General features: G+C 45.5%; 1 protein-coding gene across 1 annotated transcript; it reads left to right on the forward strand.

The window, feature by feature from the left end:
- The first annotated feature begins 1720 nt into the window (after positions 1-1720).
- Positions 1721-6572, forward strand: LOC119305856. The gene is made up of 14 exons (XM_037582263.1): positions 1721-1828; positions 2536-2648; positions 2740-2877; positions 2975-3105; positions 3204-3479; positions 3650-3801; positions 4585-4649; positions 4857-4916; positions 5016-5153; positions 5239-5363; positions 5423-5707; positions 5845-5978; positions 6095-6127; positions 6225-6572. The coding sequence occupies exons 2-14, from the start codon at positions 2546-2548 to the stop codon at positions 6355-6357; spliced, it is 1773 nt and encodes a 590-aa protein (XP_037438160.1). The 5' UTR covers positions 1721-1828; positions 2536-2545; the 3' UTR covers positions 6358-6572.
- Positions 6573-24474: the final 17902 nt, after the last annotated feature.

Raw genomic sequence — 24474 nt, forward strand, 5'->3', positions numbered from 1 at the left:
AATTGATGATAAACGATTTAATTTTGGGCCATTGTTGCAAGGCTTTTGGGAATGAGTCGACGCGTTGGGCCATCATTTTTGTCCACGGCGACTCAAACGGACGGTCGCAGATGCATTTTGGGAATGGGTCGGTGCGTTGGGTCATCACTTTTGTCTGCAGCGACCCAAACAAATGGAGGCGGACGAAATAGGTACATGCGTTGGAGTTGCTCTAAGGCCTAGGGTTTTCGCCGGGCTCCGTGGCGGCGTCTGCTTTGAGGCAGGGCGGCGGGACTGGTGGAGTGCCCGTCTCCTCTAGTGGATTGCTCTGCGGCCTTACGCTCCCTCCTCCGCCGTCGCTGCGGTGGGCTTTCTGAATCGCGAGAGGGACAGTATGTTGTGGATGCTCTAACAAAGCGGCGTGACCTTGGCCCCAGCAAACGAGACCACATGACTCTTTACCCAAAAAGGGTTTCCCCCGCTTTGTATTCCAAAGCAACCAACCAATATAGTACACATCACAACGCTGGGGTGAGCAGCACAACAAGCCCAAACTAAAAAGAAGAAGTAACAAATGCCAACAACGGTAACTCGACAAAGCACGGAAGGCTCGCCACCGCTGCGCCCTCCGAAAACACCCCACCACAGCCCGAGGCTCCGAGTGCCGCGTACCAAGCAACACCTCCAAGAAGGTATGCGACGTCGACGAAGCTGCTGCCCGGATGAGTCCTAGGGTTTCCCCCGATATGCGTAGGAAAGTAGGGGACGGCTACCACCGACACCCGTCAAGAAGGAATGGTGGCACCCGCCGGTGTCACCGCATCGGAGCCGGACAAACCAGCAAAGATTTCTCCCGCACACCAAACACCACCGCCCATCTGGAGCCTACCATCCAAACCACCGCCCAATGCGCCATCGCGGTTGCGCCGCCACCCATGCCGTCTCACTACGGGCACCAACACGAGGCCGAGAAGACCGGAGAGAAGCGCCACGCAACGAGAGCAGCAGCATCAAGACCGAGCGGAAGGGAACCACCTCCACCGCCGTCGTGCGAGAAGCCCGTGCCTTCGGCACGTCGCGGTAGCCGACTAGACACGGCAGCGGGGCATACCACGCCACCCCTGGCCCGGCCAGGCCCGAAACGGGCCCGCTAAGCCCCGTCGGCCGTGCTGCAGCAGGCCGGCGTCGGCGCCGCCAGCACCCCGTCGCGCAACACCGCTCCCCCGCCTCCCAGGAATCATGCCACCGCCCCGCCCCGCCGCCGGCCCGCCCAGGTCCAAGTGGGCCCCCTAGGGCCTAGATCTGGGCCGAGCGCCGCCGCCAGGACGTGCCGTAGCGCCACCCTGCTGCCCAGCGCCCGCCCGCTCTACGACGAGGAACCCCCCGCCAGCTAGACCGTCGCCGCGTAGGAGCACCTGCAGGTGCAGCTCCGCGCCGTGTCGGAGAGCCACCGGGAAGGAAAGGTCAGGAGGGCCGCCGCCACTAGCGTCCCTAGGGCCAGGCCGGCCGCGGGCGCCAGCAACAGCGGCGGGAAGGAAAGGGAGAGGGGGGCTGGAGGGGGGAGAGATCGCCGCCCGGCCGCCCGCGGGGGTGATTCGGTGGTGAGTGGGGTCGGGGAGGACTCTACGAATATCACCACGGGACTCTTTTACCTTTCCCCTTCCTTCCTCCACGACGTTTCCCCCAGAAAACGAGACCACGGACTCCTTTCACACGCCGCTCTAGAATCCACCGCCACAGCCGCCGGTCGGACGTCTTCTCCGCCTCTCACGCTCGTCGCCGCCCCCTCTAACGCATCGCCTGTCTGCTGTCTCCACCTCGTCCGCATCCTTGGACACTGGTTTCTCAGGTATGACCTTTTCGTCACTCAGTGATTTGATTAATTAATCCGAAATAACCTCTACAAATTTTGGGTGAACAACCGGCTATCATCTATCTACATCCTCCTAATCTTCTTAACCTTTTTAACCCCCAACGTGAAAATTGGTACTGTACAAATTTTGGGTGCAAAGTTCAACCTTTTAACCCCAACGTGAAATTGGTAGACTTTCTTTCTCCTTTTCAGTTATTTTAATCAAATTGATGAGCTCACACGCCTAGTTTGATAGGATACAGCAGTACTAATTAACATTTTTGCACTGGCATTGGCACTCAATATTCACCTGAACACTTTTTTATTTCATTCCAAAAGAATATACTCCCTCCGTCCCATAATATAAGAGCGTTTTTTACACTAGTGTGGTGTCAAAATATAGTACGGGACGGAGGGAGTATTTCCTTATAAGACGGACATTGATGGAGTATATCTACAAGTGTGAAAGTAACAAACCGCCACTTAGTGTTTCAGTAAACCTCTTTGTTTATTTCAGAAGACGTGTTTGCAGTTCAATTTGAACTGCAAATACTTCTTATATTTAGTTACAGAGGTAGTATATTAGTTCAAGGACTATCAGCTGACATAAGACTTTTATTACGGACCCTTTGATTAATGTTGTTCGACAATCTTTTGTTGCCGGCTATGACTGAACATTTGGATTTTCTTTTGTTCCGCTTCAGTGTTAGGAATATGCTGAAAATTAAGAGAGCTGGCGATGATCTAACAGAAAGCTCTAAAAAGAACAGGAGAATCTGCACTGACGGAGCAGAGACACTTGATCTGTTGACTTCAGGTCTGCCGGCACTTCATCTTTCTATACATGTTTTACTACAGCTCTATTGGAGCACTCACAATTGTGTTCCATCATATATTTTTTTAACTAGGTGACTTACATCCGGATGGCAGTTCGGAAGAACCGATTGATAGCTTTAGTGATTCTGGTCAAAGTGTCTGGAGTGAGCTCAGTAAAGAAGTCACCTCAAAAATTTCTAGAACTGTTGTCTCCCTTGCTTTGTATGATGGTGACTATGCTGTCTTACTCTATTTTTCTTAGTTTTAAAATATTTATCTTATTTAACAATGCTAGTTACAGATGATTAAAATTTATATCTTGTGTAGGACATTCGGTGTTATTTGCATGCTCAGGCATAGCCTTGCAATGTGGGATGCAAGCCACAAGGTTCCTGACTTCAGCAAGTTTGATTAAAGCTTTCAATGATAAAAAAAGAGAAGGCCATGATAGCTTGAAAGTTGGTGCTGCTAATCATCCTTCAGTTATTTTTCTTGTTTGCTCAATATAATTGTCAGTTTGTCACCATTCAATACTTCTCCTGCTGTCTCATTACAGATTGAAGTGCGTCGCAACGGTGATGTTGCCAGAGGGTTATTGGGATACTATGATTTGGATCAGGGGATTGCTCTTGTCTACATAGTGTTCGTCACCCTTGGTGTTCATCCAGTGGGTCTTGATCATCAGGTGGAATTGCTTCCCAGTATGAAGGTACTAGCTGTCGCGCGTGCCAATTCTGACACATTAATGGCCACAAGTGGGATATTACCCGATGATTCAAGTGGATCTGAAGATGGCAAACAACTTATGCTTTCCACTTGTAAAATCTCTGAGGTACACTTTCACTATGGTGTGAGTATTTTATCTGTAACTATATGCACTTGAAATATATAGCTCTGAGGCATATAAATCATGTTTTTATTATGTACCTCTTGCTCCATATCGTTCTTTTTTATTCAATGTAACCATTGTTGCCTCTTTATTTTTTATTTTTTTATTTCTAGGCTTGGGAAGGTGGGCCACTTTTTGATTATGACGGGAACCTTTTTGGCATGAACCTTTCTTTGGTTGCGGAAAGAACTTCCTTCGTGCCAAGGAGTACAATTGTCAAATGGTTGGAGAAATTCAAGCCAAAAAGGGAAGTTGAGAGGTTCAGGTATATCTTGTGTGTTTCCTTGTATTTTTGCTTATGTTTGTCCAGCACTAATTCCATTTGTGCAGGCTATATTGATTACCAAACATTTCGAGGCATATTAATTTTGCAAGAATCTGGATCATGGGCGTAGGGTGTCATTCCTTTTGTGGTTTTATGCATCACACTTGTTATTTCCTTGCACTTTTCATTGTTTATTTACCCCTTCATAACAACTTGCTTCTTGGCTGCCTCTACCAAGAATACTTATCATTACTTCAAAGCTGAAGTTAGTAGGTTTTTTGTTCCTGCTTTATATTTATGTATGGTGTTCGTAGTTTCTTTCCACTAACCATTTTTATCCTTAGGTAACACATTAATGTTGAATGTACTCCCTTCGTTCCATAATTCTTGTGGAACTAAAACCACAACAAGAATTATAGAACGGAGGGAGTAGTAGATTTTTCTAATCTCATGCTGTTTCGGACTTAAAATGTGGTAAATAGTACTCCCTCCGTTCGGAATTACTCGTCCAAGAAATGAATGTATCTAGATGTATTTTAGTTGTAGACACATCCATTTTTGTGACAAGTAATTCCGAACGGAGGGAGTAGGATTTATGATCTTTTCCTGACCCTATAGGTTCTGTATAGTGCAATTGCTCAGTTCTCCTCACAGCATAGTCCTCGTTCTTCTCTTGCAATTTTGTTAATGTAGATGTTGCGTAGCGCTGATTTGGTCTATTTTACTTCTGGTTCGTACTCATGGGGATGTAAAATTTATTGCAAGTTTACTATGTCTTTCCAGTTCCCACAAGGATATGAAAATACAGAGGCCAGTGCAGCCCATACCATATTGCACCTATGCAAGAGGTGAGCACACAGCCAGATATATTTTGCTGTTGTGCATTTTCTCATCATTTCTAGTGATATTGTTTCATAAGATCCTCACAAGTGATGCAAACTTAGCCTTTCACGTAAGCTGTTTAGCCATTTTATAGTTGTACTCTCATGGTGTCAATGCTAATCAGCTAACCTTATTAAACTATCTTCATGGGTGTGTTCAACTTGGGGACATAGACAGATCTGGTGATCTAGACTCCTTGGGTTATCCAAAGCCATCGAAAACTATTGTCAGTGGTGAGTTGATGCTTGTAAGTCGGTACTGTATTGCACTTGTTTACAGCTTTCCTCTACTACTGAGTACTGACTACTATTGTACCATCTAACATTGAACAGAGGGCTTGGTTTTGGTTAATACCTTCGAAGAGATTTTTGGTGACATATATGATTCTGGTAAAGATATCTGGAGCCAACTCACAGAAATGGGTTCTCATAGTTTACCTCGACGAGTTGTCGCACTCGCTTCATTCAGCGGTAATATCTCAGTAATGTGCTATTTACTGTTCCATATTTGAACTTGGCTGTCAATCAAAAGTGCGGTATATAACTATATATACAGGAGAAAGGAGGTTTTTCGCATGCACAGGCTTATTTATTGAATGGAATGGATGCACCCCCATTCTGACTTCAGCGAGTTTGGTTAGGGATCCTAAAGATGGAAACAAGATTGCTGAAAAATTGAAGGTTGGTTCTTGATGTGGTCCTTACATTTTCTGCTTAAGTCTCACAAGTGCCATTTGCAGATTGAAGTTTTGCTTCCAAACAATAAATACAAAGAAGGGGAACTGCAATATTGTAATTTACACTACAATGTTGCTCTTGTCGTTGTCAAGGATTTCTGCTGTCTTCGTCCAGTTAGAATTCACGAAGATTGGTGGAATCCTCTAATTCTGGAAGATTCCAAGGTACTAGCTGTGGGGCGCTGCTTCAAATCTGGCAAGTTAATGGCTACACATGGAAGACTAACTGACTGGTCAGGCGTGCTTGACTACAGAGATCTTAGGTACTCCAGTTGTAAGATCACTAAGGTTAGTACTGCTCGTGAAGTCGTGGGTTAATCTTATTTGATGTATCCGTCACATGATGTACTAGACCATATCTCTTTGGCAAAACAAATTGCAACTTCTCCATTCATATTGCTTTAATGACACCTTTTGTTTGCTAGGCTGGGATTGGTGGGCCTCTGATTGACTTTAAAGGGAGATTTGTTGGCATGAACTTCTATGATAAGAAAATAGGAACCCCGTTCTTGTTCAGGGATTGTATTATTCGAGTGCTGGCACATTTTAAGGAAAATGGGTATGTACACTGACTTTTTGTTTGGCATATTCAACTGCAGGACTTGAAATTTTGTGTTTTATGAAAGAGAAAAAGAAAAACTTTGCATTAAATCTGGCCTACTGTGTTTGACACAGGACTGTTGAAGTTGGCAGTGGTAAACCAATCAGGTGTGCATTATATTTACTCATCACTTTGATGTTTTGCATAAACAAAATTTGCCGATAACGTTACTGTGTGTGGAAAATGATTGGATAATGGAAATAGGTGGCCGGTGCCCATACCGTGTTGGCGCCATCCGGACGATGAGCTCAAAGATTCGCTCCCACCTGGCCACGGGGAAAAATCTGGGAGGTTTGGATTCACATATGTGGATGGAGACAGGGTTGACAACCATTAGATCTCGTCATGCCCTCTGCTCCGTTGAATTTGTGCTCACCATGTGTTGAACCTGTTCGTTTGAGCTGTATGAAGTTATCTCTCATCTAGCGCCATATCTCAATGTTTGGACCAATATTATGGTGTTTCATTTATGAGAGCGAATATACTTCATCTAGAGCTCTGGTTGTGTTTGCTAGTTTCTGTGATAGCTGAACATTTTATGCGTCCTCGGGCAACATTTGCATGGGCAAGCAAACGGAGTGACTTAATATGTACTCCCTCCGTTCCTAAATATTTGTCTTTCTAGAGATTTTAACAAGTGACTACATACGGAGCAAGATGAGTGAATCTACACTCTAAAATATGTCTATATACATTCGTATGTGGTGGCCATTTGAAATATCTAAAAAGACAAATATTTAGGAACGGAGGGAGTATGTAGTAATTGTTCATTTGTACTGTCATTGTTGAAATTTCGACATGTCTTCTGATTACATATTATTATAATGTTTTATGATGTTACTGAAACTGCATGGTTGTGTGACAATTCCCCTAATGTTTCTTTGTACATAGTTGCTTCATGTTCTGGGTTTGGACAGTCAAAATATGACCTGAATCTTTTTAAGACGGGAGGGATTATGTTTTCCGTGACTGGCTGTAGGGGTGGGTGTTTCGATCTGAACCTAATTTGCTTTATGTAATTTGTGTTCTGCCTTGTATAGCAAGATGTCCGCCTCTTGCCTCTTGCCGTGTGTGCGCGGATGGGTGTGTTTGGCAGCTGTTCCCACCCTAGCATAGTTGTTCCTATTTGAGACATGCTTAGTCTAGACATGCTCAGTACATGCAACTGCAGTTGTTTGGTAGCAATGTATGTACTGATGCATGCTGAGCTGAGACTGTGTTTGGTAGGCTGCATCAGTCGAGACATGTTGCACAGAGACTGTGTTTGGTAGCCTGTATCTGAGGTATGCTTCATGAATGTTTTTTTTGCCGTCAAGACAAATATTGAAACAACATTTCGACAATTCATGGAACAATTCGAGCAATAAAATGTTACCATGCCAACATAATTTGAACAATGATAATATAAATAAAATAATCAACAATTAACATAACACATGATAACCTTGATCTGAAGCAGTGCATCACTAGATTCATATTACATAAGAATAATAACCATAATTCGTAGCAGTGCATCACTAGATTCATATTACATAGTCTCATTTGAAGTACACTTTATAATAGGCATTACAAAAGTGATAGTCTCATCAAGCACCAACTAACAACAACTCAAAGAAGACCAGGATTGGCTTTCAAGATTCGCTTGAACGATGCTTTTCGAACTTCATCATCCATCTTCAAAAAGTTAAGGGCTTTTGCCTTATGTTCTGTGAGATAATCTAAAACTGCCAAGTGCTCATCTTGATCAAACACAAGAAGGTCTATGACAGCCTTGTACAAGTCAGGGTGTGTTTCAACATGGCAAGTGTTGTTGATAGCACTTGCAATCTCACGCATAGCATCAGTCATGTTGCTACACTGGATTGAGTCCTCCTCTGTCAAGCCAGATGCCCTCTTTCTCTTCTTATTTGAAGTAGGAGAAGGGTCCTGAGTGGCACTAGCAGTAGGAAGTACAAAGTTAGATCCAGGAAGATGTTGCAATACCTCATCCGTTGTTCCTTCCCCCTCCATGACATTCTGTTTATCCTTGTCTTCCACAACAATAGGCGTTCCTAGGGGCACACCGGGGCCCATTGCATATTTCCCAGTGGCATGCTTATTAGCAAAGCAAAGTTCCATATAGTCGTAGTTCTCCAGTGGAGAATTGAGCAATTCAGCATCTGCTGGATGATCCTGCAACACCATTTGAACAAAGCTATGAAACATCATTATTGTTGGCAAAACTATATCATTTTAACACTCTTTGAGCACTAAGATAACTCATTTCAGCATTCAAAAAAGGCTGGTACATGGACATGCATACCCGAGTGTGGCCCAAATAGTGTTGTTCTTCTAGCACTACCATCTTCTTGTCGTCATCCCAAAGTGCCCCACTTAAAGCCTTCAAATAGACAAGCCTTGTCCACCTATTCCTCCACTTGCGAATATGATTGTGCACTTGCGTAATAGACACGTCATAACCAACGAAAGAAGATATACGCTTTGCAACTTTCAATTTTTCAACCTCTTTGAATCCTTTGTCAGTCTTGGCACCTCTTGCCGCCACCTCTGAAAGGCCTTTCAACATCAACGCCGACATAGGAGGAGTCCAATTCATGACCTTGGGGGCCTTCTTGGGATACAATCCAGCCACTAGACCGGCTCCTCTCACAATTAATTGCCTTCGTTTTTTTTGCCAATTCATCCATCTATGACAATACAAACAAATTGATACTTAGCACAACAGATTTTTTCCCCAGCATGACAAGCAATGAACAAACTAAAATATGAGCATAGTAGGTACAACAATCATAAGTTATACATCTACTATAATCATTTTGACCACCTATACATGATAATCATAAGGGAACAGAGGAGCAGTTTCTAGTCACGTAGCAGCGGCTACTCCCTGTGAGCCCAAGGCAGGAAGGAAGGGGTGAGGAGGGCGGAGGGGAACGAGGCGGGAAGGAAGGGGTGAGGAAGCTACCTCTCCGGCGGTGACGGTTGGCTAGGCCTGGCGGCGGCGAGATCCACGTGCGGCGGCCGCGATCTGAAGACCAGGGCGGTGGCGAGGTAGACCGGCGCGGTGGCGAGGTAGACCGGGGCGACGGTGAGGTAGACCGGGGCGGTGGTTACGGCGGCGAGGGAGAAAAACAGGAGGCCGGCGGGGATGAAGATCAGGCGCCAGTCGCCATGGTTCTTCGCGGCCTCGCGGGAGAGAGATGGGGGCGAGGGGTGGCGGCTAGGTCAGCGAGAGGGGTGGGGCGAGCATAGTGGGTCGGGAGAAGAATTTTGCTAGGGTCCAACAGAGCCACGCTGAGCCCAGCTCGCATGTATGTGGGTGCTCCAGCGAGCATAGCTCGGGGCCTTTTTTGCATCAGACGGGCTATGCCCAGAAGAGCCCATACACCCTGCCAAACACCTGAAAGTGGGTTAGGTAGGAAACTTTCAGTCTCGTGCACCCTCCACGCAGGCTACCAGACACACCCATAATCAACTTCATGTTCCCCATAGTAGTACACATGTCACCGCTTTAAGATTTGTGCGCGGAATTGAAAGCACTAGAGAGCGTTTCCTCAAAAAAAAAAAACCACTCCCAAAAAACGTCAGTCCTATAACATTTTTCGTCTTATATGTGCTTTCAGTTTCCATTTTCCTATCTAAAATCCTGACAACCATTTTTATCAAAATATATTGCAACAAATTCAGCAGCAACGCCCGGGGCATCAGTATCTTATTAAGAATGACACCGGCTACAAGGCCCTAAAACATCTAACCAAACTGTAGATGGAATTATCCCCTTGATGTACGTGTTTACAGCCACGATTGACTCAGCACGCTTCCTTGACATACGCCTCATCCAGAGGAGAGCATTACTTTTATTTTTATTTTTTTCAAACGGAGGCAAAAGATTTACCTCATCAATTAAATAAGAAGACAATAGAGGTTAGAGTGTTACAAGGAACCACACGTATGGCATGACAACTACTCGCGCGAAATAATATGCCCTAGTTTCTTAGCTCCTCTAAAATGGTGTGAAGGAGAATGGGCGGAGGCGCACATTTGTGGCGGAACACCCTAGCATTCCGTGCGTTCCATATTGTCCAAGAGACGAGCATGGTAAGAGAGGCATAGCATGTCTGTTGGGGTTTTGATTGTTGGTTCTCTTGTCCCACGACTCGCTGACGGAGTCCGCAAGATGCCAAACGCTTGTGTCCATATGAGCAAGGCCAGGCTTCTCAATGACTAATCGCCACAGCGTGAGCATGTAGCGACACTTGAAAAGAAGATGTGCGCCCGGTTCATGTTCTCGTTTGCAAAGCTGGCAAAGGCCACAATTTGGCCAACCATGTTTTGCCAACCAATCGGCAGTCCAAATCCTATTTTGGATAGCCAACCAAGCAAAAAAGTTCATTTTTGGTGGTTCCCAAACTTTCCAAACCATTTGATCCATAAGGGATAGCGACATGCCAAGGAACTGAGCTATATATGCAGTGGACGCTGTAGATCATGTCATTCGCGTGCTTCCATACAATATCATCTTCAAGTTGGCTGTCTCGGTGGAAGTCATTTATGAGCATCCAAAGAGTGAAGAATTCCCGAATGTGGTCACCGGAGACGACCGTGTTGTTGTTGATTGTGAGAATCCATGCACTCCCGTTTAGAGCCTCACGCACCATCCAATTTTTTCTCCTCGAGGCCTCGAAGATGAGTGGAGCGATGTCCTTTGGTTTGCGTCCCAGAAGCCAAGGGAGGTCCCAGAATGGAGTTCGGGCGTCATTGCCGACGATGATAGTAGTGGAGGCATAGAAAAAATTCCGGTCATCCTTGGTGCAAGGGTTGCCAAGACCCACCCATAGCTTTTGAGGTTCCTTCCATTCACATCAAAGCCACCGTAAACGCAACGCACGCACAAACTTGTCAGTGTTGAGCACACCAAGACCACCATACTCCTTTGGCTGCTACATTGTCTCCCAATTCACCTTGCACTTGGCACTGGTAGACTTATTTGACCCGGACCAGAGGAAGGCCCTCTCAATCTTGTTTAGACTGTCAAGTGAGCTCGGTGGTACAATAAGTGGCGTGATGGAGTACACTGCTAGGGAGGAGATGACCGAAACTTGTGACTTGGGAGGGGCAAAATATCACTACAATCGGACGATTCACATTACAGTGTCTAAAACAAGGCACTGCTACCTCTTGAGCTTGTGTTGGTTTTTCCCTTGAAGACGAAAGGGTGATGCAACAAAGTAGAGTAAGTATTTCCCTCAGTTTGAGAACCACAATATCAATCCAGTAGGAGATAACGCACAAGTCACTAAATACCAGTACAAACAATCAACAAACTTGCACCAAACGCGATAAAGGGGTTGTCAATCCCTTCACGGTTACTTGCAAAAGTGAGATCTGATAGAGATAGATAAACGGTAAATTAAATATTTTTGGTATTTTTGGTTTATAGATCGGAAAGTAAAAGATTGCAAAGTAAAGAAACGGCGACATAAATTAGCAAGTTGACGGGAAACTAATATGATGTAAAATAGACCTGGGGACATAGGTTTCATTAGTGGCTTCTCTCAATATAAAAAATATTACGGTGGGCGAACAAATTACTGCCGAGCAATTGATAGAAGAGCGCATAATTATGACGGTATCTAAGGCAATGATCATGAATATAGGCATCACGCCCGTGTCAAGTAGACCGAAACGATTCTGCATCTACTACTATTACTCTACACATCGACTACTAACCAGCATGCATCTAGAGTATTAAGTTCATAAAGAACGGAGTAACGCATTAAATAAGATGACATGATGTAGAGGAATTAACTTAAGCAATATGATGAAAACCCCATATTTTTACCCTCGATGGCAACAATACAATACATGCCTTGCCGCCCCTACTGTCACTGGGAAAGGACACCGCAAGATTGAACCCAAATCTAAGCACTTCTCCCATTGCAACCAATCTAGTAGGCCAAACTAAACCGATAATTCGAAGAGACTTGCAAAGATATCAAATCATGCATATAAGAATTCAAAGAAGACTCAAATAATATTCGTAGATAATCTGATCATAAATCCACAATTCATCGGATCTTGGCAAACACACCGGAAAAGAATGTTACATCGAATAAATCTCCAAGAACATCAAGGAGACCATGTGTCGGTGTCAAAACCGGCGGATCTCGGGTAGGGGGTCCCGAACTGTGCGTCTAAGGCTAATGGCAACAGGAGGCGGGGGACACGATGTTTACCCAGGTTCGGGCCCTCTCGATGGAGGTAATACCCTACTTCCTGCTTGATTGATCTTGATGATATGAGTATTACAAGAGTTGATCTACCACGAGATCGTAGAGGCTAAACCCTAGAAGCTAGCCTATGATTATGATTGTTCTTGTCCTACGGACTAAACCCTCCGGTTATATAGACACCAGAGGGGGGTAGGGTTACATAGAGTCGGTTACAGAGAAGGAGATCTACATATCCGAATTGCCAAGCTTGCCTTCCACGCATAGGAGAGTCCCAACCGGACACGGGACGAAGTCTTCAATCTTGTATCTTCATAGTCCAACAGTCTGGCCAAAGTATATAGTCCGGCTATCCGAGGACCCCCTAATCCAGGACTCTCTCAATAGCCCCTGAACCAGGCTTCAATGACGATGAGTCCGGCGTGCAGATTTGTCTTCGGCATTGCATGGCGGGTTCTTCTCCAAATTCTCCAGAGTACCTGTTGTAACGAGTAGTGTCCGGCTTCCCATTAATGTTGCACTCCTCGGCTTCTGTGCTTTAATAATGGCTGTCTCCACGTGTCGAGCGAATGCGAGAAGTCGGGGCATTTTTGCATTTGCCACCCTGACCATGTAAGTAGATCGTCTATTTAAAGAGACGGGGATCCTCAGATCCAAATCACACCATCTCCTCCCAGCGAGTATCCATCAGAGCATGCTCGGAAAAATCCATCCCATCATGGCCAGCCGTCGCGGCTCCTCCTCTCGCTCCTGTAGCACTAAGCCAGGCAATTGGGAGAAGTGTTTCGTTCCCCATAGCCGATTGGTAGAGTTGCAGACCCAGGGGTTTCTCGCGCCTGCATACATGGTCCCCGTCCGAGCCGGACTAGCCACTTATAATGGCTGGGAGCAAGCGGAGAGTTTTCCCAACCCGTCCAAGGGGGAGCGGGTATGCCTTGTCCCTTACTTGCTGAGGGGACTTGGATTTCCAATCCATCCGTTCCTCTGCGGGCTCCTGGAGTTCTATGGCCTCCAGCTGCATAACTTCACCCCCGCCTCCATTTTACACATCGCAGGCTACGTTGCCTTCTGCGAGCTATTTCTGGGCTGTGAAGCTCATTTCGAGCTATGGAAGGGGCTATTCTGCCTCGTTCCCCGCACTCAGGAGGGGTCGGTATATCAAGTGGGTAGGGCCGAAATATGGCGCATCGCTGGGATCGGATACCTATCCGGTACTCCCAAGAAGACATCCGAAGACTGGCCTTCAGAGTGGTTCTACATGGAGGACGTCCCCCTTCCGGACCCTATTCGGATGTGCCTTCCTGAGTTTGTAAATGCCCCGTTGAAGAAACGCCACAGCTGGCGCCCTTGGAGCCCCCAGGAGGAAGATAACAAAGAGGTCCTTTCCTGATGGACAGGATAAAGACGCTGGCCAAATCAGGACTGACAATAATCGAGGTTATGTCAATACACTACAAAAAAATACACTTCCGTGATGATACGTGTTTGTCATAGTAGGTCGCGTTTTTTGTCATGCATATACATCCATGACAAATTAATGACAGAATCAAGATAGTCATACCTGTGCTGTCGTAGAAGTGTTCGTTGACATTACCAAAATTATCATCACGGAAGTGTCCACTTCCATGACGATAAATCGCGCGTCACAGAAGTGCTTTCGTCAAGGGTGACCGACACGTGGCATCCACCGTAACGGAACACCGTTAAGCTATCGGGTCGGGTTTTGGATCCGATAACCCGTTAACAGCCCCAACCAATGGGTATTTTCCACGTGTAAAATCATCATTGGCTGGAGGAAACACGTGTCGGCTCATTGTTGGGACAGATGTCATCCACTCATTGGACAGAAGGCGCCTATGATACGTCGACACGTGGCAGGACCAATCAAGTTTAAATGGGCCGGCCCAACTAAAGGCCCACAAGATTTTGCGGCCCATAATGGGCCGGCCCAGTTAAAGACCCACGAGATTTTGCGGACTATAATGGGCTGGCCCAGCTAAAGGCCCACAAGATTTCGCGGGCCATAATAGGCCGGCCCAGGTAAAGGCCCACAAGATTTTTGTGTGCCATAATGGGCCGGCCCAGGTAAAGGCCCACAAAATTCTTGCGGATCATAATGGGCTGGCCTAGCTAAAGGCCCACAAGATTTCGCTGACATTAATGGGCCGGCCCAGCTGTAGGCCCACAAGATTTTGAGGACCCTAGTAGGCCGGCCCATTAACTGGCTGCCATGTTTTGGGCCAAATGCCAGCCCATAATTGATCCGGTCCATTAATGGCCTGCCATGTTACGGGCCTAATAATGGCCCATATAAGATCCGGCCCGTTAAAAGCCTCCCACTTTCTGGGCCAAATCACGACCCAGATCAGGTCCGGCCCTTTAAGAGGCTTTGGGCTCAATTATGGCCCATATCAGATTCGGCCCGTTAATTGGACGCTATGCTTTTGGGCCCACTTGCTAAAGGCCCATTTAGTAATTCGGCCTGATATTAGTTTCGGCCTGTTAAGGGCCCATTTAACATTTCAGCCCTATATTAATTTCGGCCTGTTAAAAGCCCGTCATATAGTTGGGCCTAACTACGACCCGGTTTGCATCCGGCCTGCTCGCAGCCGATATCTGATTGGGCCAAACAAGGACCGAGACAACTTTGGTATGTTAAAAGCCCGTGAATTGATTCGCACAATCATGGGTCGGGGTCCATTTCGGGCTACCGCCGACTCGTGAGCTATTCGGCACGTTTCAGGCCCAGCCTACTTCTCAGCCTCCTAAAAGCCCATTGTGTTTTCTTGCGAAAAGAGGGCCGGGGGTTACTCGGCCTATTAAAGGCCCGAATCTACTAGTGGGCCAGTTTGACGGGGCCCATGATGCGGATCATACATCGTGTTTGCATGACGGCCCGATTATGTACCATAATTTTACGGTTTGGCCGGTTTACTGCAAAGACATGATATATATACAGTAAAATAACTGCAGCATCATGAATAAGAAAAAAAACCTAGACTATACAATAAAGAAATTACGGCATATTACATCCACTGGGCATCAAAGTTCGCCAGTATGATAATAAAGCACAAGCAGACAGCAGATTACATACACCGGGCATCAAAGATCGCCACCAGTGCAAATAAACACGCCGACAAAATAATATACAAAACCGACATCACTTCAATAGAGTTCAAGAAAGGTTAGCCCTGCTGGGGAGCTGCAGCGCAAGCAGCTGAGCAAGATGATGAGACTGCGCTTGTTCAACACTTATATCTTCCTCACTCTGAAAGATAAACAAGCAGACAGATGACAAGTTTTGCACATAAAAGTATCATTGCTGACAATTCATCACATTTCTTACTGACGAATAAAGTGACACAGTTTAAAATTGCATTAACACAATATGGTATTGTTCAGGTCAATACATGGCAGGAATTGACATTGTGAAGGAGTTGTCAGCTTCACGACACCACTGGATTACAGATCAAGAACTCATAAGTATCAATGGTTAGTGTGCTGTCAATTTATCCCATTTCAGATTGGCAAATAAAGAGGCGGTTTAAATAATAGTAGAATGATATGACATTGTTCATAGTTAAGACATTGCATAATATGACATTGTGTTGTGGTGGGTAGGTTCACCACACCACTAGATTACGGATGAAGAACAGAAGCATACATGCAGTGCAAAAGAAGATCACTTGCTCTGTATAGTTTAATTTACATGGTATGAAGAAGGAACTTGGTTATACAACTGAAAACTTAAATTGAGAAGGACAAACTTTTGTTTATGAACTACATAATAAACTTTAAACATGCAATTTGATGCAAACACCAAAAATAAACAGCTGTTGCAGTCATGCCTAACCAAATATACACAACAAAGTTTGAAGGCTTGAGAAGGACAGACTTACATTACTGGTGAAGACAGGCTCTATAAAGCCCTTGTCCATGCTGATGGGGGGGCAATTCAAGAAGTTTAGCACAGAATGTTCTTCATAAGCATTGCCTTTATTCTACATTTTGTTAAGAGTAAATATAGATGTGATAATATATGAAAAAATGGAGAATATTTAAGATAAGATGAAGAGTGATGCTACATAACCAAGTAGCCATAAATGTATGTGCAGCGATACAGGCAAAAGGCACAGCCAAGAGCAATGCACAGCTAAACTTCTTCAGTACCAACCTTATGGTAAGAGTAAATATAGATCTGATGTGTAGAAAATGGAGGGCAAAGAAAAATAAGCTGCAGAGTGATGGTACATGAACAACTACCTGTCAATATAAGTACACTGATAAAGGACAGCATGTACTTACAAGAACAATGCAGAGCTAAAAAAATTCATTGGCATTGGATAATTCTACACTAATGTAACCATTCATACAGATCAGATAATTTGGAGCGAACAATTGATAAGCAAGCTATCATGCATACTGCTGTCACATAATGAACCAGGTATGTATGCAAGTATAGTGATACAGGACAACAGGTACTAACAAGAGCAAAGCAGCGGGCAGCATATTTGCGATATCCTGTAGTTCTTTTCAAACCGGAATTCTTCTTCGAGCTGATTTCCTGCAAAAAAGATCCGTAAGGCACATGCGGAAAAGTAGAAGTTCAAATTGTCATGTGATTTCATAGACAGTACCTCATCCTGGGAACGAGACCAGTGCATAACAAGGTTTTTCCATTCATTGTCTTCTAAATTTAGCACAGGAGACTTCATCGGAAATTCGTTTATAGACTTGCCATCAAAGTGTGATTTCCTCAGGTAACACCGATACTGCTGCAATGCTTCCTTGAAAAGCACAAGCAAGCTTTGCTCGTCATGACTATCCAGATTGGCCCTCACCTAGTTACAATAATGTAATGTAAATCATTGATGTGTTCGATCAGCAGAAAACAAGAAAATAATAACCATGAATAATAGCACTTACACGTAAGTTGGACAGGAAGATGTGAAAATGGTGTTTGTCTTCACTATAATCTTCCCATGATGGGAATATATGCACGTAGTCCCTAACAATATTGAAAGCATTGTCTTTTAAACTGGGAATAAATGGAATGGGGTTCCAATCTGCAGGAATTGGCCGTCTCTGCAGTTGGGATAGGTCTTCGGCTGGTGGACTTGCTGTACTTTTTGCTGGAGTGGGATTTTTCTGTGGTACGGCTGGTGCTATGGCAAATGAAATCGGTATACCTTTTGCTGGAGTGTAGGTCCTGTGTGGTGGGGCTAGTGGTATGGCCAGTGAAGTATGGGTACAGTCTGCTGGAGTCGGTCCTACATTTTGTGTCACAGCTCTACCGAACATGGTAAAGAAGAGCAAGCAAATTTTGGATAATAAAATGTTGGTTGCGCAGTGCCCAGACATGATGAACCAGAGCGCATTAAGAATGCAACTCCCAGCTATCTCTCGACCATTTCAGGCGGTTGGATGAAGATCCTACGTCTCCTAACCCTTCTTCTTCCTCGTCTCTGATTCTTCCCATACAGAACACCGCACGGGCCGCCGGCCGGACCACCGGCTGGACCATCGGCCCCCACCGCCTGTGTTCCTCCGCCACCCCCACCCCCCCACCCACGTCGAGTTTTCTTCGTTCGGCGAGGCCCCACAACCACCCGAGCCCCTTGGATCGCACCGGCGAACTCCCGCGAGCTCTGAAAAATCGACTGACCCAATTTTGAAATTTAGTCTACTGTGATTTAACTAGTGTGGAATATAAAAGGGGAAAACCATAAGCATTGGGAGTATAATGTTGAGCGTGCCATGGCGGATCTGAAGGTGCAAACTAGACAAAGGCAACTTCGCAACCAAGATAAGAAATTAGAGTAAAGCAGTGGTGATCTATTCTCTTGCTGCGATAAATAAGTTGAGCAGATACGAAAGAGTACCGCCTCTGGTGCGGCGTCGTGTATGCATCTGGTGAGAATTTGACGGTGCTGCGGTAGCAATGGCTGTCGGTGGCGTGGAAGCAGATTTAGGAGGGTAGACGATGGCGGCGGGGCGCGGTGGATGAGACGATCGTAGGAGCGGCGCCGGCAAGGTGGACGACGGCGGGGATGAAGCGAGAGGACGGGATGCAAGGATCCCGGTCCAAAGGCGTGGATGAGAGAGGTCGATCTCTTGTAATGGACAGCGGCATCGGGGTATCAGCTCCGGCATGGTGGAGGAGGAGGGCGGTGGATGGGGTGGCGGACGGCAGCGGACGGAGGATGGTGGGGTGGAGAGGGTGTTTTGGCGCCCACGGAGTACGGATGGGGAAAAGGGAGGTAGAGAGGAAGGGGGGAACCATGTATTCAGGGCGCGCTTGTCTCAAATGCGAGGAAATTTACAAACTTAGCCCCCGTTTCAAATTTCTACTACATCACAGCAACATTAGTCGGTTGGGGATAGGACGGTAATCTCGCATACACCGAATATTTGCCGACGAGAGTTTGTTTTTGGCGCCCACCGTGTATGAATATGAATCGGGGAGGGAGTCGATTTCAGCCGAGGGCACACTGTGTTTTGGCGCCCACCGTGTATGAATCCGGGTGAGAGGTGGTTACGTCACGTTTGGGTGAAATTACAAACCTACCCCTATCGAAACCTATAGAAATCCAGCAGATAGGCTTTGCGCGGCAGGGATAGGCAGTAGTGATTTCCATCTCGCAGATTTTGGTTCAGGCGGTTACTGCGACTTTCCCCGCTTCGTTCAAATTTTGCACAGTGCACGTTTACCGTGCCAACTCAATTCGAATCCCGTTTGTATTCTACTATTTTTTTCGGGCGGGATCCATTTTCAATTGGAATTACATTCTATATACATTATTTTTTTATATATATACTTTCAAAAGCACAACACTATTTATACATAAATATGGTTTACAAATGGCATGATCTCAGATTCATAAGGTTGTATCCATCAATTTGGATTTTCAAATATTTGAAACCACTTTATGTTGAAATCCAATGTATGCATTCCTCGCTAACTGTCTCCAATTAATGTGTGTTTCATGCGGGGTTTTTTAACTTCCCAAACATGTATAATGTGTTTTGCACATGCAACATATAGTGTAATCCCGTTTAGACATTAATTGCATATAAACCATGCATTGTTTGTAATTGAAGAATCTATGGATCACCAATATTGATAAACTATATAACATTACACGTGTGCCCAAATTCAAATGAATATGCATGTTTAATACACCAATTTGCATTATGATATTATTGATGTCGTGATCTCCAGTTTAAATATTTGAATCCCCTTTAATCCAGATATTCGTCTCATATAGTTATCACTCATGCTTATATAGGACTATCTCTCTGGACCTATACGCGTTCATCGTCTCTCAGGCATCTCTCGTGCTACCTGTATGTAGACAATGATCTTTTATCTTCGTAACACACTGACGGTACTCTCTCCATCGACCTTCATCACTCTATCTCTCTCTAAGTATATCGCGCTCCCTGCTATGTGTCTCTAGCTATGATTCTCCATGTGGAATCTCTTTCTCTCACACAAACACAAAACTTTGTCTCCCGAGGTCTCATTTATCTCAACTATTCCCATGTGTGCCACTCGCACACCCCTCATACAGAGATGTCTTTCGCTCCTTAGATATGAGAACCTACGACTCTTCCTCTTCAATATCTCTTTCTCACACACAAACACAAACTCTGTCTCCCAGGGTCTCATATTTCTCCATTGTTCTCTTGTATGTCGCTCAAACACACCCTCTCTCCCTAGAGATATCTTGCGTTCACTCATATGTCTCTCTAACTATCACTCTCATTGTGAAATATCTTTCTCTCTCGCAGACACAAAACTCCATCTCTCTGGATCTCATTTCTCTCTGATATTTGTTTGTATGTGACTCACATGCACCCTCTCTCTATCTCTCTCACACCCACACACATAACCCAGCCTTCTGATCCACTCGACTCCTATCTCTAGCGCACACTAGCTAGCATCTTTATCTTTCTATTTATCTGTTTCTCCATCAACCTTCTTTCTCGCCCTCACTCTTGATTCCTATCATACACACTACATATGTTTCTCTCTACATGCAGTCAAGTGCCCTCTCACACACATATATAACTTCACCCTTTGAACCACCCGACGGTCATCTCCGACACCCAAACTAACGGATGTCTCTCTAGCTAGCATCTCCATCTCTGTATCTATCTGTAGTTTCTCCGTCAACATTTCTTTCTTGCACGGAGTCTTGCTTCCTATCACCCACACTATATATGTCTATCCATACATACGCATTTATAGGTTGATCTCTTTTGCAAAATTGTTGCGCCTCACCCCCTCTGCTTGCCATAGATGCATGCTCCAGCCCACGCCACTATCTTTTAAAGACAAAAACACATGCTCAATTGTCGGGCCTTCTTCTCTGCATTCTCACATGCATGCATATTGTCATACCGATCCGTCTCTCCCATGTCGTTGATCTTAGGACTTATGTCTTCTTTCTTCTATCTCGATCATGCGCGCGCACACACACACCCATCCCACGTATACATGTATACCTCTCACACATGCACGTTCAAGGTCTCTATGTCTCCATACGTAGTTAATTACCCTCAATCCTAACGCCACATCGAATCGTTCTCCTCTTTTGTGCACATAACTTCCGCCTGGATGGGCAAAACACACACTCACACTTAACAATCTCCTTATAGCTACCCCCCCTCCGCCCCGCGCGCCTCTCACTCTTCTATCACGACCGGTTTTCCGGGTATAAATTTCCAGAAAAAGACCGTTGAGCTCATCAGCCCCAGGATTACTGTTAGCTATGAGGCTCCAACTTGATACAGAAATTCCAAGCAAAATACAAAATATGTAGTACAAGGCCATTCTGGCCTGTGAGTACAACAAATGGTTTCTAGTGGTTGAGGGCAGAAGCGGTTTGTGGATCATCAGTGTCTTTGGGACTCCATTTCCCATCAGGAACAGCTGACCAGGTTAACTCCTATCTTCACGAGGCTGCTATCACCGTTGCTTAGGTTCCGGGGCTGTCATCGCATCGCTCCTCTCCGTGCAAGAAATCTGGCCAAGACAATAGCCAGGGACAAGCCAGTGAGTACTTTGAATGTACTCGCAAACATTATAAATACAGGTATAACATAACAATGGTGTGCTGAAAATAGTTTATGCTCATGACGTCAGTCACAAAAGATAAATAAAACTCTGATGCGTGCAAGCATGTTATTTATGAATATGCAATAACCTAGTAGTATTAAAATTTATGAAATAAATAACAAGCAATGCCACAGTCGGGCGTCTTAGCGACACCACATAAAGGGCTTTAAAAGAAATGCCACAGTCGGGCGTCTTAGCGACACCACATAAAGGGCTTTAAAAGAAATGCCACAGTCGGGCGTCTGAGCGACACCACATAAAGGGCTTTAAAAGAAATTCCACAGTCGGGCATTTGAGTGACACCACATAAAGGGCTTTAAAAGAAATGCCACAGTCGGGCGTCTGAGCGACACCACATAAAGGGCTTTAAAAGAAATGCCACAGTTGGGCGTCTGAGCGACACCACATAAAGGGCTTCGAAATGAGGTGGTGTTATAAACGTGTCAACGAACACGCCAAAAATATTATGCCGGGATTCAGAATGCTTGCCTTCAAGTTGTGGGGTGGTGAGGTGCATCCTAAAACTTTTGAAAGCCTTTCTCCTCCCTCCAAAATCCTATTAAAAATATTTTTGAATCAATATATAGTTTCAAAAACAGTACCAAAAGGTTGTCTGAAAATTTTCGAAATATACCTTAAAATAAACTAGGCAAAATTTTAAAGAGAACAGACAAAGAATCAATCAAAAATCCTTCTCTGTTTAAAAGTTATAAGAATTTTGGTCCAAGGACCCATCTGTAATGAAACAGAAAACTCCCAGGAGCTTAAACAGAAAAGTGCAAAAAACGATTCAGAGTAGAAAGCATATTTGCCAAAGTACGCTTTCAGAAAGCGATTCAAAAATAATAGCTGAGAGGCTGACGGGCGGGTCCCACCCGTCAGGTTTGAATTTTCAAACGAGCGAGACGGGGCTCGTCGGCGCCCGAGAGCCGCGGTGGTCGCCGGCGGCGATCCACGGCGAGGCAAGAGGATCGGAGGGTACCTTCGTGATCAGCACGTCCTTTCGCGTCTGTGGGTGGTGGTGGTGGTCGCCGGCGAGCACTGTGTCGACGGCGGCCCTTGCTCCGGTGGATGGTGGTTCGGGCAGTCGTGGATCTCGCCTGAGGGAGCTGCGGGGGTCAAATTGAAGTGGGGTTTAGCTTTCTGGAGGTGGTACAAGGCTACGGGCGAGAGTAGGGCGGCGGAGGAGTTCTCATCGAAGAGAACATTGCCGGAGCCCGAGGCGGACGGAGGGGGCCGGAGTCGAGGAAGAAAGGCCCCTCGAGGCTCTTCCAGTGGCTAGGCGGGGTCTGGTGAGGTGGTGGAGTTGTGCGGGGCGAGAGCAAGCTCGGGGTTGCTATTTATAGCCGGCCCGAGGCGGTTGCCGTGAATGGATAAGTCCGGCGGTTGATTACGGCGGCGCTGTGGCTGGACGATCGGCTTAGGAGCTGGAGCATCGACTAGACGGAGCATTGGTGCCGTTTCAGTGTCCATCTCAGCACGGGAGGGGTGGTTACGGTCTGTCCTCGACGGAACGGCCGCACGACACGTCGGCGGCAGAGAACGCGCTCTGCGCGTGCCAGGCCACGGCGACGGTGCTGCATGCGTGCGCTGGCAAGGAGATGGCCACGCGGAGCTCTCAGAAGGTTTGGGCGGTGCCGAATGGCGTTATGCCGCAGTGTTGTCCCCTGTCGGCCGTTATGGTGGTTCTGCCACCGCGGGACACGCCGGCGCAGGCGGGCCAGGGTGCCACCGACGCCAGGATGGCGCCAAGCGCGTGTGTGGTGCTCCGGACAAGAGGGAGGGGCTGCGAGCATCGAGCCAAATGCACAGTGGGCATGTGACTGAAGTTCTGTCGGGGAAACGACACTGAAACTCTGAAACTCTGAACATTTTCTGAAAATGCAAAGAACCAGTGTCGGCCAGGTGTTCGACAGAATGATTTTGGTATGTGGGAGTTTCTCCTTGAGCTGATTTTTGGTGGAGTGGCCTCTCATTGCATCTGGGGGTTGCCTGAATTTTGGTGGAATTTTTGGAGAAGAGGAGATATGAATTTTACCAAATTTAACAAATCTGGTCCAAACTTGCAGAGACTGTAATTTGAAATATTTGAAAAGGAGAGGAGTGAAACATGATGGTTCTAGGTTGTGGGTACCAGGGACTATCCAGGAGAGTTGGTTTGAGGTCAAAACTCAAAGGCATCTTGGTACTTGCTTTGCAAATCACCTAGGTTCAAAATAATGGACATAATTGTTTTGGGGAAGGAAATAAATGAAATAAAATCAAAAAAATGAGTTGGACTTGTTGGGACAGAATATATGGATTGCTCCAAAGGGGAAGGAGGGTTTTTGGGAGGTTTTACCACATGAGGCATGGTAAAATCATGGGTGGTTTCAATATAAGATAAGTCCCAAAACTCCTAGGGTTTTTCTCTTAAAGAAAATAAATCCCAAAAATTTAATTTGAGAAGGGGACAAACAGAAGAAAGGTTTTTAATAACCAAACACCAGTGTTGATGAAGATATCAAAATACAATCCTTGCCAAGGGGAAAAAGTTTTGAGAATGAAGAAAGTCCAATAAATTTTGGGAAGTATTTCACTTGAGGTAAAAACTCCATGATAATTAGAAAGGAAATGTTTCAAAGATCAAAAGTGAGTCCAGAAAATAAAAGTTTTAATTTCCTGGTAACATTTTAATATAATAAAACTTGGTTAAATTTTTGGGGTGTTACAATTACTTACCCCCTTAAGAAAAAAATCTCGTCCTCGAGATTTGCTAAGAGCCGTTGTGAAAAAAATAAATACTCCATATGTGTACGAGCGGTTGTGAGTGTGCTGCCATGGTGCTGCGTGAATAAAAATTAATCCATGCCGTGAGAGGATAAAAGATGTAGCAATTCTGGAAAAATAAAACTCATTCCAGGATTTTCGCGGTTACACAGATTATTCACGAAGACAACCACTCATAAGTAGAAACTAAATACTCGACTTGTCGCACAAATTTGAGGTACCATGCATAAGATACAACGTAATAATAAATGCTGAAATAACAAACACAGCAGTGACATCTAAAATGGGAAAGGTAACTGGACAGGGTCTTGAGAAAAAGTCTCTGGCAATG

Source organism: Triticum dicoccoides, chromosome 5B, assembly GCF_002162155.2.
Source record: "Triticum dicoccoides isolate Atlit2015 ecotype Zavitan chromosome 5B, WEW_v2.0, whole genome shotgun sequence".
Lineage (NCBI taxonomy): Eukaryota > Viridiplantae > Streptophyta > Magnoliopsida > Poales > Poaceae > Triticum > Triticum dicoccoides.

Excerpts from the sequence above, each read along its gene's own strand:
- LOC119305856 (XM_037582263.1), top strand. The coding sequence starts at position 2,546 with ATGCTGAAAATTAAGAGAGCTGGCGATGATCTAACAGAAAGCTCTAAA. Across the intron at positions 3,106-3,203 it reads AAGGCCATGATAGCTTGAAA|ATTGAAGTGCGTCGCAACGG; the intron begins GTTGGTGCTGCT and ends GTCTCATTACAG. Across the intron at positions 5,154-5,238 it reads CGCACTCGCTTCATTCAGCG|GAGAAAGGAGGTTTTTCGCA; the intron begins GTAATATCTCAG and ends CTATATATACAG.